Source organism: Carcharodon carcharias, chromosome 19, assembly GCF_017639515.1.
Source record: "Carcharodon carcharias isolate sCarCar2 chromosome 19, sCarCar2.pri, whole genome shotgun sequence".
In the NCBI taxonomy this organism is placed as follows: Eukaryota; Metazoa; Chordata; class Chondrichthyes; order Lamniformes; family Lamnidae; genus Carcharodon; species Carcharodon carcharias.
In genome coordinates this window covers 18,933,029-18,952,140 of record NC_054485.1, presented here as the reverse complement: position 1 = coordinate 18,952,140, position 19,112 = coordinate 18,933,029, and the positions used below count along the sequence as shown (strand labels likewise).

Here is a 19,112-nt window from a genome sequence, read left to right as displayed (position 1 = left end):
ATCATGTGGCAAAGCACTGCTCCCAGCTGGGCACAGAGGAGTGTCACTGGAAAGTATGCAGCTGCAAGCAGCATGTAGTGCTGGGAACATGTAGTGGAGCCGATCAGGATTCACTTTCCATGCCGGAAGCTGCTCAATGCACATCCAATGTTACAAAGCACCACTCATTAGGCACAACAGGGCACTCGTGACTTTGAATAAAGAAATGCTAATTTTAGGTTATTGTAGATTTTTTGTTGCAAAATCAGTTTCTGGAAACTAAAACAATCAGACAGATAGCAGACCTAGAGTCTCTTGTGGCTATACTTGTCATTCGCCATCTATTTTTCCCCATTCAACTGTTGATGTGGCGTTTACTCAGGAACTTTTCACATAGACTTTCCATTTCCAGAATCTGTGCTAATAACCTCTATAGCTCACATCGATAGCATGTGAGACTGTTAACACCTCAGTGCCTCAAAGCAAAACAGGTGCAAAGACAACAGCAGGAAGTCTGAGAGCACCCAGCGGGGGGGGGGGGGGGGGGGGGGGGGGGGGGTGAATGAGAATAAATCAATAAAAAAAAGTGATGACACAAGACAGCAAGTAGTTGAGTGGTTGGTGAGTATTAAGGTATTTTCTTTCTAAACTTAGACAGTGGAATAAACTACGGCCTGGAAACTCTCTACATTACTGTATTAAATTTATAGCTTAACTAGTTAAAATAATTAATAAATCTACCGATTAATAAAGACTTTCAGCTAAAAAGAAAGGCTAGTCTAAAATGCTACAGAGGAAGCTGAGTGCCTGGACTGCAGAATGTTGGAGTTGCGGAAGGTGATGCTGTCCTGACCAAACACATCTGCAGGAGATGTCTATCTTGAATCTCTTCAGCCCAATCATCGAGCTGGAGTACAAGTTGGAGAGACTCCGATACATAAAGGAGGGGGAGGAATAGCCAGACAATTTTATCCAGAATATAGTCACACCTCAGTGGAAAACACAAGTTCAGAAAGGGAGGATATGACTGATAGGGAGTCAGGTAGCAAGAATTTAGGAGCGGTTGAGAAGGATATCCCGTAGACACTAGACCTGTTCAATTGGTCCGATGTACTCACTACCTGTCAAGGTCAAAGAGAAAGACTGGAGGGAGGGCAGCCACAATGCAGGCCAAGGCACTGCAGCTCAGAAGGCTGTCCAGGGGTGCAAGAGCCAACCAGAAACGTGGTCGTAATAGGGGACTCTATAATTAATGGGGCAGATAGTGTCCTCAGCAGCCATGAACAAGAAACTTGAAGGGTGTATTGCCTATCCAGTGCCAGGGTAAGGGATATCTCATGGCAGCTGAGGAGGGTCTCAGGAAAGGAGGGGATAAATTCAGTTGTCATGGTCCATTTTGGAAGGGAGCAGTGCCTGCTGAAAGAGTATCAAGAATTAGGCTTGAAATTAAAAAGCAGGGTCTCGAGTACGACAATCTATGGATTATTGCCGAAGTCACTTGCAAATTGGCACAGTAGCAGACAGATCAGGAGAATTAAAACACAGCTAAAGAGCTGGTATGGAAAAGAGGAGTTCCTTTTCATGGGATACTGGCATCAAATCTGGGAAAGGAAGGAGTTGTGCCGATGGGATGGGCTCCATCTGAACTGGGATGGGACCAGCGTCCTAGCAGAAAGGGTGGCAGCCTAAATGTAATCAAAAGAGGGCAGGAGAGCTTAGGAAATAATAAAGTGAGAGGACACTGATGGCAAAAGATTAAATAGTGTTACAGAGCAGGAGTCTAAGGGGAAATCCTATTAAAAATGAATTAAAATGTTTGTAGAGCAAGGCACAGTGTCTGTAATAAAACAGGGGAACTGGAGGCAATCTTGTGTTGGGAGGAACATAGGGATTACAGAGACACGGCTACAGAAAAATCAGAACTGGGAGTTAAAGACTGCAAGGTATAACATCTTTAGAAGAGATATAGATGGGAAAGGGGCAGTAGAGAAGGTGTACTTATTAGGTATAACAATCCAAGTAGAAAAAAAGGATGCAGATATAGGTAAGACAAAGTAGATTCCATATGGACAGAGATAAAATATTATAAAGGATCTATCACACTAAAAGATGTAAATGTGGAAGGGAGGCAGAGGAAGAAATATAAAGACAAATTAGGGAATTGAATAAACTACATGGAATTATGGGGGATTTCAACTACCCTGATATTAATTGGACAGAAGAGATAGGCAAAGGGGATAATGGAATGGAGTTCCTACAATGTGTATAGGATTCCTTTCTAATCCAATATGTAAAAAATCCAACAAGGGCAGATTCATTATTGAACCTAGTAATGGGGAATGAACCAGACCAGACAGAAATAAAAAGTAGGGGAATATCTAAGCAATAGTGGTCATAATATAACATACACTTTATGATGATAGGAGGACATAAGTATAATGAAAGCCAACCTAATAGATTGGAGAAAAGCTGGTTTTAAGGGGTTGAGAATGGAAAATAAAATGGGCAGCTATATTGGCAAACAATCATGTAGAACAATGGGAATAACCATGTTCAGAGTGCAGAAAAATATATTCCACTTAAAGGAAAGAGCAAACTAAACACTAGGGTTCCACAGACGAATAAAGACATGGGAACAACTGAGGGTTAGGAAAGAGGCATATATTAAGTACACAAACAGATGTGCAAAGAAAAGAGAGAATGCAAAGATATTAGGAAAGAAGTAAAAATAAACAATTAGGAGGGCAAAGAGGAACTATGAAATTAAGGTATCAAGGAACACAAAATAGTAAAATAAATTACAGGCACATCAATAAAAAAGGCTGTGATGGGAATAGGGTCATTAGTGGATAGACAGGATAATATCACAGCTAATGATAGAGATGTGGCAGAAAATATTAACTAATTATTTTGCTTCAATATTACCAGAGAGAAATAAAGGTAGGCATGTCATTAAATGATGAGATGAGCAATTGATGCCTTTAGTATCAAAAAAGGGAATGTATCGAATAAACTAAAACTCAAGAGGATAAGGTCCCTGGTCGGGATGAATTAAATCCACATAATTTAACAGAACCTAGGGAAGAGACAGCAGAGGCATTTCTACTAATATTTAATAATTTGTTACAAAAAGGTGTAGTGCCAGTGGACAGCTAACTTAATTCCTATATTAAGAGGAACAGAACATGTCCAGGGAATTATGGACTAGTCAGCTTAACATCGGTATTAGAAAAAATAATAGAATCCCTACTAAAGGAGAGAACAGAAGAACATCTAGAACAGAGAAATGTAACAATGAATAGTCAAGCATGGATTTCAAAAGGGAAAATTTTGCTTGACCGATCTTATTGAATTTTTTGAGGAGGTAACAGGGGGAGTACACAATGGTAATGCAGTAGATGCATTCATCTGAATTTTCAAAAGGCCTTTCATAAAGTGCCCATAATAGACTATTAAGAACAGAGCATGTGGAATCAGGGGCAAGTGGCAGAATGGATCACTAACTGGCTTCAAGACAGGAAATAAGAGAGAGGGAGTAAAGGGTCGTTATTCAGGAGGTGGAAAGTAGAGTTCCAAAAGAATCATTGCGGGGCCATTAGCAATTTACATTAACAATTTGGACTTTGGAACCACAAGCACAATTTCTAAATTTGTAGATGATACCAAATTTTGGTGGGGGGGTGGTGTCAATTCTGAGGAACACTGGAACAAATTACAGGAGGACATTAAAAAACTGCAGAATGGGAAAATAATTAGCAAATAAATTTCAACAGGGATAAATGTGAGGTAGCACAGTATGGTGAGGAAGAATAGGGAGGTTACTTATTACTTGGAAGGTGCAAGTCTAGCTGAATAGAGGAAGAAAGAAATCTCAAAATACGAATACACCAATCACTATAAGTTGTGCCACAAGTTAGCAAGGCCATTTTAAGGAATATATCTTTTTATTTCTGTTGGACTGTTGTAAAGAACATATCTTTTTATTTTCTATTGGATTGTGGATTAGAATTACAATGGTTGCAGGTTGAAAGAAATGTCCACTGGAACAGGATGAGAGATATATACAATGCTGCAGTCCTGGAACAGTGTGCCATGGAAGACAGGGTGGTGCCAGAAAGGAGTCCTGGACCAAGGGAGCCGCCTGACAACAGCATTTTAATTGGCTCCTGATCAGGTTGCCAGATTTTGTGAAAGAGGCAGTGTAGCTGAATAGCTCCTAGCCTGAAAGGAACAAGACCTAAAACCTCTTTCTCCTGTGTGTGGAATATTCCAGTAATTCCACAAAACAGAACGCTCCTGGTCTATAAAGAGAAAACATCTATTTTTTTTTCTCCTCATATCTCTATAACCTGGTCTCTCCCTGAAAACCCCTGCCAAGAGGCAAAGGGGAAAATCACTATTAGAAACAAAGAAAAGCAAGTTCTCAACCAGTGTCATCAAAAAGGACTGAAAGGAATTTAGAAGAAACTTCCTCACCCAATAAGTTATAAGAATTTGGAACTTCTACCACAGGCAGTGGTAGAAGCAAACAGTATAGATACATTGAAGAGAAAGTTAGACAAGCATGATGGAGAAGGAAATAGATGTTTACGATGGTTGGATTTAGATGAGGAAAGATGGGAGGAGGCTTGAGTGAAGCATAACACTGGCATGGGTTGGCTGGATCAAATGGCTTGTTTCTGTGCCATATATCCCATGTAATCCTATGTAAAATGAATAGTAAAATAAATGTTTTGAGGAGACCTTTAAACTGGGAAGAGAATTATCAAGACAATGGATCCAGAGGCCAACTCTGGAAAGTGTAACAGTTAACATTTTCTGAAAGGATATCTGAAGCAAGTTGAACAAAGCTGGGGCACAGTTGCAGTTACTGAGCACCACAGAGACAATGGGTTGTCGGTACAGTTGTCAATGCTGGATATAAACCTGATGTTCTTCCACTAGTGAGTACAGCTTCAGTCTGCCACAAATGTTTTACATACACATTCAGCCTCAACAGGTTCATCACATGGGTGGCTCAGGATTGAATGTTAGTACATCAAATCCGAAAATTTTTAATGCAACCGTAGAAATTTACAGTACAGGAAGAGGCCATCATGACTGCGCGGATTCGCTTTTCGTGCAAACCAAAACTAATCCCAGAATCCTGCACTCTCCCTCCAAAGCCCTGTGTCTCCCTCTGCATCAAGTATTTATCCAATTTTCCTATCAAAGATGGAATGGGTCTCTGCCTCAAATACTGCCTGTGGCAAGGCACTTCACACTCCCAACAACCCTTTCGTAAATAAATTTCTCCTAATCTCTTATCTCAAGTTCAGTGATGGTCACTGTCACTCCAACTAGAGTCTTTCCCTATTCATCTCATTAAAGCCTCTATTAAATTTCTCCTGTATCTCAAATCTTCCTTCCTATCATTTCTCAACTATGGAATCATCCTGGTGAATCTACACTGTTTACTAACAATTGCTTTCTACAAATGTATCCTTTCACACACACTCAACACCTCTATTTAGAAATCCCAGAACATTGTTCACCTTTTATGGCTTTAACAACCTGCTTTTGAGGAATTATGTACTGGAAACTCAAGGTCTTTCTATTCATCCACGCCCTACAATGTACCCATTAAGTGCTTGTGGTGGGAATTGAAGATGATGGCTTTAGTCTTCCCAATGTTTAACTAAAGGAAATTGAAGTCCATCCAAAGCCGGATAACAAGTAAGCAGCCTCACAACACAGAGGTATTGGAAGATCAATGGAGATCGGCATGGCTTTAGCACAAGACAAAAGAGATGCAGCTTAATCTAGACCTGGGAAATGAAATGGGGAAAGTAGGTAATGGAGGACAGGGGGAACATCTCGGAATCAGCAATGAAAACATAAGTTCAGAGAATACTGAGAAAAGGGAACAAGAGATTAAGGGAAAATGGAAATCTCATTAAACAACAAAATTAACATTTCATGTCAATGACCTATCACCACCTAATGATTTTGAAGATAGATCATTTATCGGACATGTTAACTTTGTCTCTCTTTCCACACTTGCTGCCTAAGCTGCTGAGTTTTTCCAACATTTTCTGCTCTTATTTCAGATTTCCAGCATTTGCAGTATTTTGTTTTTGTATTAAACTTCCTACTAGAAAACAGTGCTGGCAGCATAATCCAGTCAGTTTTTAAAGTTGGTAAATACCTGAAATATAAAAAATTAGAAAGCTTTAGGGAAAGTAGTAATGTAGAGTAATAAGAACATTAAAAAACTAAACAAAGTACTGTGATTCATTTCTAGAGGGATAGAGTTGAAAAGCAGAGAGGTTATGTCAAACTTGCTTAGAACTTTGGTTAGACCACATTGAGTACTGTGAACAGTTCTGGCTTTCATAGTACAGAAAGGATATATAGGCACTGGAAAAGAATCAAGAAAGGTTTACTAGAATGATACTAGAACAGAGGAGATATAGTCATCAGGAAAGATTGAACAGGCTGGAGCTCTTTTTAGAAAAGAGAAGACTGAAGTGTGGCCTGATGGAGGTGTTTAATATAAATTAAAGGGTTTGATAGAGTAGACTTAGAAAAGATGTTTCTACCTGCAGACGAAACAAGAACTAAGGATCATAAATATAATCCAGCCACTAATAAATCCAATAGGGGACTCAGGAGATATTTCCTTACCCACAGAGGGGTTAGAATGTGGAACTGGCTACCTTAAGTAGCTGAAGTCACTATCATAGATGAATTTAAAGAAACGAAAGATAAGCACGAGGGCCAAAAGGATAGAAGGTTATGGTAACAGCGTTAGATTAAGAAGGCTGGGAGTAGGCTACGTGGAGCATAAACATGAGCTTGGACCTTAGACCCAAAAAGCCATTTCTGTGCTGTAAATATTTTGTGAAATGCTCAAGTCTGAATGGAGAGTTCTTTGAGGCGTGGCACAAGGATGGTATTTTGTAAGGCTTTATAATTCTGGTTCTATGATCTTCGGTCTAGGCTTATGAGTGCAGAATGGCCGCCTGTGCAAGTCATTTTCAGAAAACCTTCCGGAGGCAGAAACCAATTAATTATTTGACATAGTCTCAACCAGCTTTGAACCAATCTTTCAAAGATTAACACTAGCGTACCTGTTCATCAGCACCAACGACCTATCACATTTTCTACTTACTACCCTATACAGTCATGCAGGGCATACTATAGGTAGAGAAAGGCTGGTGCATAAACTATATCATATCAGCTTTTGAATGTGGATTTTGTCAGAGCGATGCAAACAAAACTTTTATTTTAAGATGGTCAACAGCAATGAATGATTTTATGGCCCTGGTTTCCAGGTCACTGCCCAGACGCTGTAACTAAGAAACTGCAGGCTATTCATTGATCTTTAAGCTGATGCTTGATTTCTTGCTTGAACACTTTCAATTTTGGAACTTTTTCTGTCTCCCATTCTTTTACCTACTTGATTACAAATACAATGCTGATAATATTTTATCAGTGCTTTTGAAATGATTCAGAGTCACAGCAAGCTTCCAGAGCACATCCTAATCCCAGCCAGGCCAGAAAAACGCACGGCCAGAAAAACGCACCACCAGAAAAGAATAAAGCGCCAAATATCAGCAATAGCAGCTTGAGAAGTGGACTAGCTGGGATGTTCCAGATGACCACAGGGACAGGGAAGGAAAGAGAGAGAGAGATTGGAGAGAGAGAGAGAGAGAGAGATTGGAGAGAGAGAGAGAGAGATTGGGAGAAAGAGAGAGAGAGAGAGAGAGATTGGAGAGAGAGAGAGAGAGAGAGAGAGATTGGAGAGAGGGGGAGAAGAGAGATTGGAGAGAGGGGGAGAAGAGAGATTGGAGAGAGGGGGAGAAGAGAGATTGGAGAGAGGGGGAGAAGAGAGATTGGAGAGAGGGGGAGAAGAGAGATTGGAGAGAGGGGGAGAAGAGAGATTGGAGAGAGGGGGAGAAGAGAGATTGGAGAGAGGGGGAGAAGAGAGATTGGAGAGAGGGGGAGAAGAGAGATTGGAGAGAGGGGGAGAAGAGAGATTGGAGAGAGGGGGAGAAGAGAGATTGGAGAGAGGGGGAGAAGAGAGATTGGAGAGAGGGGGAGAAGAGAGATTGGAGAGAGGGGGAGCGAGAGATTGGAGAGAGAGGGAGCGAGAGATTGGAGAGAGAGGGAGCGAGAGATTGGAGAGAGGGGGGAGAGAGACTGGAGAGAATTTTCTTAGAGATGAGCACGGAACAGGTGTTAAGGACATAGCTGAATGAAAAGGTCATGACCCAATTGGGCTTTACTATAGGAGTTGGAGATACGTGGCCTCACACAACTACTACAGGTACACTGAAAACATCCAGGTTATAGATAAATAAGCCACCATTATAAATATTACAAATACTGCAAATACAGCAACACAATTTAAACAAAGCTCGGTTTGATAAGTTCAGCAAGAATGATGGAGATAAACACAGTTGATTAGCTCTGCATTAATTTCTCACCTGTTGTGGGTACTGCAGCCCGCCTCCCATGGTGCCTTGGGCCCGGCCCTGCACACCCACGGGATAGCGCTGAGGCGCTGGAGGTCCATACGGTTGTCCTGGGTAAGGTCCGCTCTGTTGCGGTGGTGCCTGCTGTGCATATGGATTATTGCTGCCGCCATACAGCTGAGGTCTCTTCATCCCCATCTGGTCCATAGGGCTAGTTGGCTGACAAAGGAAATTGACCAGTGATTAGTTACCGATGAAAATATAATTCCACCAGCCAATTCTAACAGATGGAAGTTGTCTGCACAATTCGGGCAGATGCACTAGTTTTCCAAAAGTACTGTATACAGATAAAGGAGAGAGAAACAAGTCAATATATTTGCAATCCTGGAAATAAATTGAATCACAAATCAGACCTTTTTCCCTCTGTTGAATGTGATATCAGCAAGGGTGTATATTAAAATTACAAGGGTAGTCAGTAAATCAAATAGGTGTTCCATGTATTCACTCACTCTTAAAGCAGTTACTTCTTAAAATACTCAGACATTCATTACTGCTATTAGGCCTGTCTTATTGAAATTATGCTCAAAGTGACCATTGCATGTCAAGCCAGCACTCTATAAAATCAGTCACTATTATTAAGGAAGCAGTGACATTCTCTGAGCTCAAATTTCTAATAAGAACACAACACAAGAACAAAAGGAGAGTGATTGATATTAGTACAGAGAATGCAGGAATAGACTGAATTGTTGCATAACGCGCAATTCTTATCAAGTATTGCATACATCACAAAAGTACAGGATCAGTCCCCAGTCTGCTGCAAGTCACAACTAAGCAGGACTCGAACCATGAACCAGTGACGCAGCACAACCATCATCAGCCCATGTTACTGGAACATCTTAAGCAGGAGCTGTTACAAAAGATCAGATGCCAGAAAGATCACGAAGATAGCCACTGCAGAAAGAGCAAAGCTGCCACTAACATAAATGTTTAGCACCCAATCCAATGACTGAAAAGTCCACAATTAGGCAGTCAATCAAGGAAGTATTCTACAAAAGTCGATCTTGATTAAACAATAAATCAAAATGTGCAAGTTCATGGAAATTACTGCCACCTGTGACAGACTTCTAAGTCTCCACTACACTCCCAATCCTTGCAACACTGCATTCCTGTCGCACACAAATATACAGGCAGAATTTCTCAAAACAGTTGTTGGTTCTCAAGGTATTAATGGCTGGATTACTACTTGTTGACCAATGTGGACACAATAGCCTGAATGGCCTCCTTCCATGCTGTAAACTTCTTTGATTCTATGAAATATAGTTGAAGTACTGCAACACATGGTTTTAGTACAATAGAACAGCCCCACAAACCAAGAGGTAAGCAGTATTCACCCTAGGCAGGGGGCAGATGTTCCTCTGTATGGCTATCCCTCCCTGTGTCACATATTATCCAGAAGATAAGAAACCAACATACCAGCCAACATCAGGGGCTTGATGACAGCCATCCCTCAACAGCCGTGCTGAGTAATTTCCAAGTCAGATATTACAATTTTTGACAACCCACTGAGAGATATTCTCTCCTCATAAGACATCTTTAAGGCACCCCACCAAAGGGGGCAGCATTGCTGCTATTAGCTCCTAGTTAAACAGATCACCTATTGGTTTACCAGTTTAAAAAAAGAATCAGAGCAACACGAGTATAATTCCTCTGCGACTGACCTCAGTGCCATTTTCCCATTCAGTTAACAAGGAAACAGCTACAGAACTTTTATTCTGATCAAGAAGAAAAATTTATAATTCTTCCTAAGAAGAGAAATTGTCACTAAAAACACTAGTATAGCATTTTGCCATCTCCCAAATATTTTATTAGAAAATGATCTACTCACATATCAACATTTACATATACATCCAGTGCAGCGATTACAGATCTTAAACCCAGACTTTTAATGCAGTGAGGGGAGAATAGCAACTTTCGACGGGGTGGCAATGTTACACTGCTGGCTGCCATTTTGTGAACTACTGTGGACATTTTGTGGAGTGCACTAATGCAGCCACTGCACACTTACCATAACTGCAGCTATTCAGACTGTAACATTCCAGCTTCTGAACAGAAACAACCGTTATATGGTGGTCTTTACATAAAAACATCCTATGATGATACAAACAAGCAGTCATTTTAAGCTTACTGGGCAATGCAAAAACTAGGAGTGACATTACTGGGAACAACTGCTCACTGATTCTCTCTCAGTTCTTACGTGAAAAGTTCAGGAATTGCACAAGTCAAATTTGTGAACAACTAAAATACACCCAATTATATCTGTGGAAAGCCAAAGTCATCGGGCTGATAAGTGGGAGTAACATTTGTATAACATTGTAATTATCAGGAAACTACCATCTCCAAAACAAAAACACTGAACCATTGTCCCCTTTCAATAGCATCCCCATCACTAGTCCCCCACCATCAACAATCTGTGTCTGTGATCACCACTGACCAGAAGTTGGACTGAGCAAACCACAACAAATACCTGGCTACCAAAGCAAAGCAGAGGCTGAGTATTCTACAGTGAGTACTCATCTCCCCTCATACCATCCCCAAGCTTATCTTGTACAAGACCCACTTAGTGCTTCTTTGACCCCATTTTCTCTGAACTAATGACTCAATGCCCCTTCATGCCTCTCATGTTACCCCAGATTTTAAATACTTCCCCCTGCTCAGGTCTATTACCCATCACCACACCCTCTTCAAAACAGCTAACCATCACCCAATCTCCCAACGCCTCTTTCTTTTCAAAATTCTTGAATATGTCGTCACTCCCAAATCTATGACCATAGTTAAATCTCTGCAATCTGCTATATGCCCTGTTACAGTACTGAAATGGCTCCAAGTTCACAAATATTATCTTCTAGTGACGGTAATTCAGTATTTTATTTGCAGCCTTTAACACTGTTGTCCAGACTATCCTGCTTTTAATCGTTCCTCCATTCTCCAGTTCAGTGGGACTGCCTTAGATACACAATTGGCTATCCAATCATTGCCAAAGCATTTCTAGCAACAGCATCTCTTCCCGCTCCTACATTGTTACCTCTGGAGTCCCGTGGGATCTTTCCTTGGCCGCCTCCTCTTCCTCATCTATACACTGTCCCTCAATGACATCATCCACAGATATAAGGTCAGGTTCTTCTTGTCTACTGACAACACCCAGCTCTGTCTCTCTCAATCCCTATGTTGCCTCGGCAATGGGCCTGCCAATTATCTACATGGCATTGTTTCACTCAATGGAGGTCTGGTCTGGTTTGGTCTCATTCCTTAACTATTTTTACAGTTATTCTACACATCTTTCAGTTAAGCACTTCTCTAGTTCTCCAGCTCTAACCAGGAAAGAAAAGAACACAGTTCCACCAAATAAAAGTCTTAACATTTAATGCAAATAGCAAAACATTGTGAAGTAAAGTCTTTTATCTCTTTTACATCATATGAAGTGGCTGTGTGGAGTGTCAGAGAGACCCCTGACCTCCATGCGCTGCATCTTTTTTACCTTCCTGCCTGGCACCACTCCAAGACTTTCAACTCTCACTGTTATGCTTTTAGCTTCAAGATCTGACAGCAGTTTAAGAGACCCATGAAAACATTGGCCTCCAATGTGTCAGGTCCCTGGAGGTCTAGCCATACATATTAAATGCTTGAATCCCGTGGATCTCCGATCAACGGCACTCAGCGATGTAAATCTACCATATATTATTTCTGGTGCAGAATTACAACTCAGTTCCAGGGTAGTGACACTTGTAAGAAATAAACACAAATAATTACTTTCAATGGTCAATAAATTAAAATATAATTATTCCACTACTGTGAAATTTAGACAAATTAAAATGAAAATTTGGGGTTGGGTTAGGAAGCCAGAAATGCAGGCTAATAATTCAGAGAACGCAAGTTAAAATTCAGTTTGGAAGCTATTCCATTTAGCTTCTAAAATAAAATTTTTGTGCCCTACATCAATGTAAAATCATAAAATTGGATGGGAGCAAATTGTAGGACTTTCTCAAGTGCTGATTACGCACAAGCACAAACACACTGACACACTTACATACGGGTTTCAAACAAATTTCCAGTAAATAAGGAAAGAGGAAAAAAGTCAAGTGACCAGAATTTTCCTCACTATTACTAACTATTCAGTGATAGCCTGCTGCAAAACGTGCAGAGGTCACGATCACACTTCACTGCGATTCACGCTCGCCCACAATTAACTGTGTATGCTTGCTTAAGGTCTGGAGGGATACCAGCCCCACAAGGGATGCAGAGAAATGGGAGTGGGTGCAGGAAGACAAAACAAAGGCAACATTAGGAAAGACTCTGAGCAGGCCTTTTTTGGGGAGGATATTACAAAGCACAAAATATGTTACAAACAGAAGTGGAACTGCCAGCAGTCCAGGACAGCATATAAAAATTATAATTAGCCAGATACCATTTGGCAAACTCTAGGGTAAATTAAAAAGCACAGTGAAAACAGGAGTCATTTACCCCACCATGCAATATTATGCAAAGAGAACAAGTTAATACTTCCTTCAAGATGCTTCACATTCCCTTACGAAGGGTTATACATGCTGATTATGAAAGCATAACTGCAGTCACAAAGAGGGAAACATAAGGTTCCTGTGCTCAAGAACTCTCCTATTTATTCCACAATTACAAGACAAATTATATCACATACTGATCACCACTACACAGAAAACTGTTACTAAGTGCCCTCAAAGCCCCATTCATGTACCTCATCCTCTTTACAGACGAATGTTGGAGAGTAGCTGCTGGACTATTCTACTATGTGATTCTTATAATCATGGTTGGTATCTATGCATATGCACTTCAAGCAGAAATTGCTGTAATCCCATCCAGTTATTCGTTCCTCTAGCTCAGGAACATGCAAACAAACTAACAGCAATAACTAACATCTATATGGTGCCTCTAACATATTAAAGCACCTTAAGGTGCTTCACAGGGGTATTATCGAATAGAATTTGACACCAAGCCACATAAGGAGATATTTATATTGGCGGATAAAATCTTGGTGGAAAGGATGGGCTTGGGGGGAGAAATGGGGTAGAGAGGCAGAGGTGTTCTAGGCAGGTTATTTCAGAGGCTGAGGCCTAGGCAGCTGAAGGGATACAGGTGATTACAGAGATAGGGAGCACGATGCCAACGACAGATCTAGAAACAAGGATGAGAATTTTAAAATTGAGGTATTGTTGGATCAGGTGCCAATGTAGGTCAGCAAGCACAGAGGCGATAGTTGAACAGGACTTGGTGCAAGTTAGGAGATGGGATGTCAAATCTTGGATGAGCTCATTTACAAAAGGTGAACAGTGGGAGGCTGGCCAGGATTGTTAAGATTATAGGTAAAAAAGACTGATGAGGGTTTTCAGCAGTAGATGAGAGGCAGGTAACAGAAATGGGCATTATTATGGAGATGGAAGTAGGCATTATTGATGATGGAGAGGGTATAGGGTCAGAAGCTCAGCTCAGGGTCAAATACTACACCAAGGTTGAAAATGAGTTTAGCTGAGGCAGCCACCAGGGAGGGGCAATGCAGTTGGTGGCTAGGGAATGGGAGTTTGTGGCATTTGTAGAAACAAAGCTTCTAACCAGCTCTATGTGCAGCCTAAGGGAGAAAGAAGTTTCTATTCTACTCAAAGCATCGATGGCCAGTTTTGCTTTTTTAGGGTGGGAGCAGAAGAGAAATGAAGAGAATAAATCCATAGCCTAACGGGTAGAAAACTTACAGTATGATTGATCAGAACACCCAGTGTTCAAAAATATACAAATATAAAATGGAGATGGAGGCTCCTGCCAATTGAATCAAAATTCTCCATACACAAGCAAATCCCAACTCAGTGTTAATGTTACTCAAATAACCTGATTGCAGAATTTCAATACAACCTCTGGCAGATGCCACTGTTTAAAGGGTGTAGGACATATTGATAGTGCTCCAAGTATCCACTCATCTCCTGCAATTCCCAAGGCTTTAACAATTGAAAGTAGATATTTTACAATGAGGTATTAATTTATTTTAAAAAGTTTTCATCAGGTAAAGCCCCAGCATACAATGTCACACTGAAAGGCAAATTTGTATTCTAGAACTGAATGGCAAACACTTTGTTCCCTCAAGTAGCCACGCTCAGTCTATGAAATGGTGGTGATGTCATCAAGCTGGCTGACTACGTATGGCATCACACACCAGTCCAACACTGTCCTGTACCAACCAGATGCCCACGTATATCTTTGTAGCAAGGGTCTTAGGATAACAATATGGAGCTGAACTAATTTTCACAGTAAATTTGGCATTTTGAACCCAATTATAGCACCCCCACTGTTGCTGAGGTTAGCTAACTCAGCACAGATCAAGGATGGAGCTACTCAAATAAATTACAGAAAGTACAATATGGAAACAGGCCATTAGGCCCAGTCAATCTTGCAAGTGTTTATCCTCCACACAAGTAGTATCCTAATTTAACATTTCCAAATCCCCTTTCCTTCTAACCTATTCTTAAATACTGACATAGTCTCTGCTTCTATAATCTAACTTCAGTGAATTCCACAGCCTCACTACCTATGTGTAAAATAAAGTTTCTCCTGCTTTCTGCCCACTATTTAATCTTATACTTATGTCCCCTTGATCTAGACCCCCCCCCTATCACTGGAAACAGTCCATGTATATTGTTCTACCCTCCACAATTTTAAATATCTTCCAAATAATTCCATAGCATCCATTCCAATTTATCAAACCATTATCTTTGCATTTCCTCACACCAGACAGCTTCCACCTACACACCATCAACAACCAGAGGGTGATCCTTCAAACATTTTCCAGACCAACTTTCTCATCATGATGTAGGATGCCATGGTCAAAAACCGTTTGCTATTTTAGGTGCCCAGTGTTTATGAAGGGAATTGACCCATAGTGAGGTACACCTGTTTTGCCTGAGGATTTGTGGAGTTATTGTGGAAGATTACCTATTGGATAGCATAATCAGATTCACAGGTTAATTAAACAGATTTCTGAAAAGACGATAGGTTCAGGAATATGAGGGGAGGTGGTTCAGAACCATTGAAAGGCAATCACCTACAAGTGTGGGCTTACATTGGTGACTGAAACAACCTCTGGGCTTCCCAAAAGCATCGCAGACCCAGATTTACATGGGTATTGTCAGAAAACAGGTTGCAATCATGTTATGATGCTACTCATCATAATACGAGCATAAAGAAAAGATTTCACAACAATTACCAGCTAAGCCAATGTCCTGGGTTTGTGGGTTTGAACGAAAACCAGGTTAGAAAATCATGGAGGTTTTCAAGGCTGAGAAGGGAGCCATTCAGCCCATCTTCTCTATGCCAACTATTTGTTGGAGCATTGTTAATTATTGCAACTTTTATATTTCTGTGCTAGAGAGAAATATTTAAACTGACCTCTTATTTAGTGGTAAAGAGGGAATTCTATATAATTCTGAAAGCTGTTTTTTCTGATCCATAAATTGCTCAGGTACAATTTTACAAGTAATCAATGAAATCTGGCTGATCTCAATCTGAACGTTTATTTGCCGTCATAGGTCATCTACTTGTTCACGTACTTAATAACCACACATTTCATAGGCAGGTGTTAACTGTGCAAAGTAAGAAATAGTTTTTCAGAAGCTGCTGTGCAGAGATATGTATCAAGCTGTGAGAATCCATTTACTGACCCCACCTGCCATTAAAAAGTACTTATAGAATTAGCTCCTAGTCAGTTTTAGTTGTGTGGAGGCTTTACAAGTAGTTTAATTTATAATCAATTAAAACTACAAGACACAATATTTAAAAATTCTTAATTACCTAATGCATTCTGACTTTTTTTTTAAGTTAGTGAAATTCACAGATACATGAAATGCTTTGCCTGAACTTAGAAGAAAACACTTTGAATACCAGAGACGTAAAGGGGAAAACAAGTTATCAGGCTGCCAGATGACAAACATTTAAATGAAAAAACACACCTTATTAGAAGTTAATTAAAATTTAGAGACTTTTCAAACAGGATTAGAATATTAAAAATCAGGAGACTTCGGTATTTTGTCAGGAAAGTAATTGGAAAAATAAGTGAAGCTGATCAGACTTGGTAATGTTTAACAAGAGAGAGAAAAATGTACTCTGCTGTTTCAAAAGATGTCATTAACATACTTCAGAAATTGTGCCATTAACTATCCCAGACTGGCATAGTGAGGCGTTTGCCATTAGCAAGACAATGCTTACAGTGACAGGGTTAGTTTAAAGTACAGCAAAGTGAAATTGAGTATACAGCACAGAAACAGGCCATTCAGACCAACTGTCTATGATGGTGTTTGTGGTTGACAAGTCTCTTCATACCCAACTTCATATAACCCTATCAACATACCCTTCTATTCCTTCTTTCTTTCTCTCTGCTATTCCCCTCAACTACTCCTTGTGCTAACGCACTCACCATTTCAATTATTCTCTAGGTAAAGAAGTTTCTCCTGAATTTCTTATTGGGGTTATTAAAGACAATCTTAATGACCAGTAGCTTTGATCTCCCCAAGTGAAAATATTTTCACCACATCTACTCTATGTAAACCTTTCATTATCTTAAAGACCTCTATCAGGTCAACCCCTCAACCTTCTCGTTTCTTCAGAAAGGAGTCCTCATTAGTTCAGACTTTTGGGATAGCTATAACATCTCAGTTCTGGTATCATCCATACACCATCTTTTGCACCTTCTCCAATGTCTCTATAACCCTTTCTTATAATATGGATAGAACTGTGCACAGTACTCCAAGAGTCAAGTGTGGCCTCACCAAGATTCTATACAAGCTTAACATTAACTTCTCTGCTTTTCAATACTATCCCTTTAGAAATACACCTCAGTGCTTGGTTGCTTCTTTTTGTATAACTTTATTAACATGCATCATTAATTTCAATGATTCGTGCATATGTAACCATAGATCCTTCTGTTCATCTACCCTACTTAGATTATTTTTATTCAGGTCGTCTGTGACCTGCTTATTCTTCCTACCAAAATGCAGCACCTCATACTTACCAATCATGAAATTCATTTGCCAAGTACACATCCATTCTGCTAATTTATATAGTCTTAGATTTGTTGCAATTTTCTACTTTATTAACTCCACAAATTTTATTTCCAACTTCGAAGTCCAAACTGTTAAGGTACATTATAAACAATATATAAACAGCATCAATCCCTGTGCACCACTACTTCCCACCTTTTGCTGTCTAACTACCCATGACCACTACTTATGATTTCCTGTTTTGTAGCCAGTCAGCTATTCATTCTGCCACCTGTGCACTGAATTTACAAGTTTTGACCTTAATCATAAATCAATGTGGTTTCCTTATCAAAGGCCTTTTCAAAGTCCAAATACATTACATTTACCTCTTTATCATTGTCTGTTGCTTTATTCTTTCATGGGATGTGGGCATCGCTGGCTAGGCCAGCATTAATTGCCCATCCCTATTTTCCCTTGAGGTGGTGGTGGGGAGCTGCCTCCTTGAACTGCTGCAGTCCATGTGGTGTAGGTACACTCACAGTGCTGTTAGGGAGGGAGTTCCAGGATTTTGACCCCGCAACAGTGAACGAACAGCAATACAGTTCCAAGTCAGCATGATGTGTGGCTTGGAGGGGAGCATGCAGGACATGGTGTTCCCATGCATTTGCTACCCTCGTCCTTCTAGGTGGTACAGTTCACAGGTTTCGAAGGTGAAGACAATAGGAGCCCTGCTGAGTTGCTTCAGTGCATCACGCAGATGATACACAATGCTGCCACTGTGCATCAGTGGTGGAGGAGTGAATGTTTGTGGGTGGGGTGCCAATCAAGTGGCCTGCTATGTTCAGGATGGTGTCAAACTTCTTGAATGTTGTTGGAGCTGCACTCATCCAGGCAAGCGGAGAGTATTCCATTACACTTCTGACTTGTGCCTTGCAGATGGTGGAAAGGCTTTGGGGAGTTATGCAAGTTACTCGCTGCAGAATTCCCACCCTCTGCCCTGCTCTTGTAGCCACTGTATTTATATGGCTGGTCCAGTTCAGTTTCCAGTAAATGGTAAACCCAGGATGTTGATAGTGGAGAATTCAGCGATTGTATTGCCATTGAATGTCAAGGGAGATGGTTGGATTCTCTCTTGCTGGAGATATTCATTGCCTGACACTTGTGTGGTACGAATGTTACTTGCCAATTGTCAGCTCAAGCCTGGATATTGTCCAGGTCTTGATGCTTATGGGCACGCACTGAGGAATCGCGAATGGTGCTGAATAATGTGCACTCATCTGTGAACATCCTCACTTCTGACCTTATGATGGAAGGAAGGTCATTGATAAAGTAGCTGAAGATGGTTGGGCAAAGGACACTACACTGAGGAACTCCTGCAGTAATGTCCTGGGACTGAGATGTTTGACCTCTAACAATCACAACCATCTTCCTTTGTGCTAGCTACAACTCCAACCAGTGAAGAGTCCCTCCCCACCACCACGATTCCCACTGATTCCAGTTTTGCTAGAGTTCCTTGATGCCACACTCGGTGTATCATCTACAAGAAGCACTGCAGGAATTCACCAAGGCTCCTTAGACAGCACCTTCCAAACCCACAACCACTACCACCTAGAAGGACAAGGGCAGCAGA

The 19,112-nt window shown here is 40.7% G+C and overlaps 1 protein-coding gene across 3 annotated transcripts in view; it reads right to left on the bottom strand.

The window, feature by feature from the left end:
• LOC121291485 (AT-rich interactive domain-containing protein 1A-like) overlaps nt 1-19,112 on the bottom strand; it is a 138,051-nt gene that overhangs the window by 74,140 nt on the left and 44,799 nt on the right. For all 3 annotated transcript variants that reach the window (XM_041212726.1, XM_041212727.1, XM_041212728.1), the window contains exon 2: nt 8,451-8,657. In XM_041212726.1, coding sequence (XP_041068660.1) covers nt 8,451-8,657 — 207 coding nt within the window. The remainder of the gene's footprint in view (nt 1-8,450; nt 8,658-19,112) is intronic.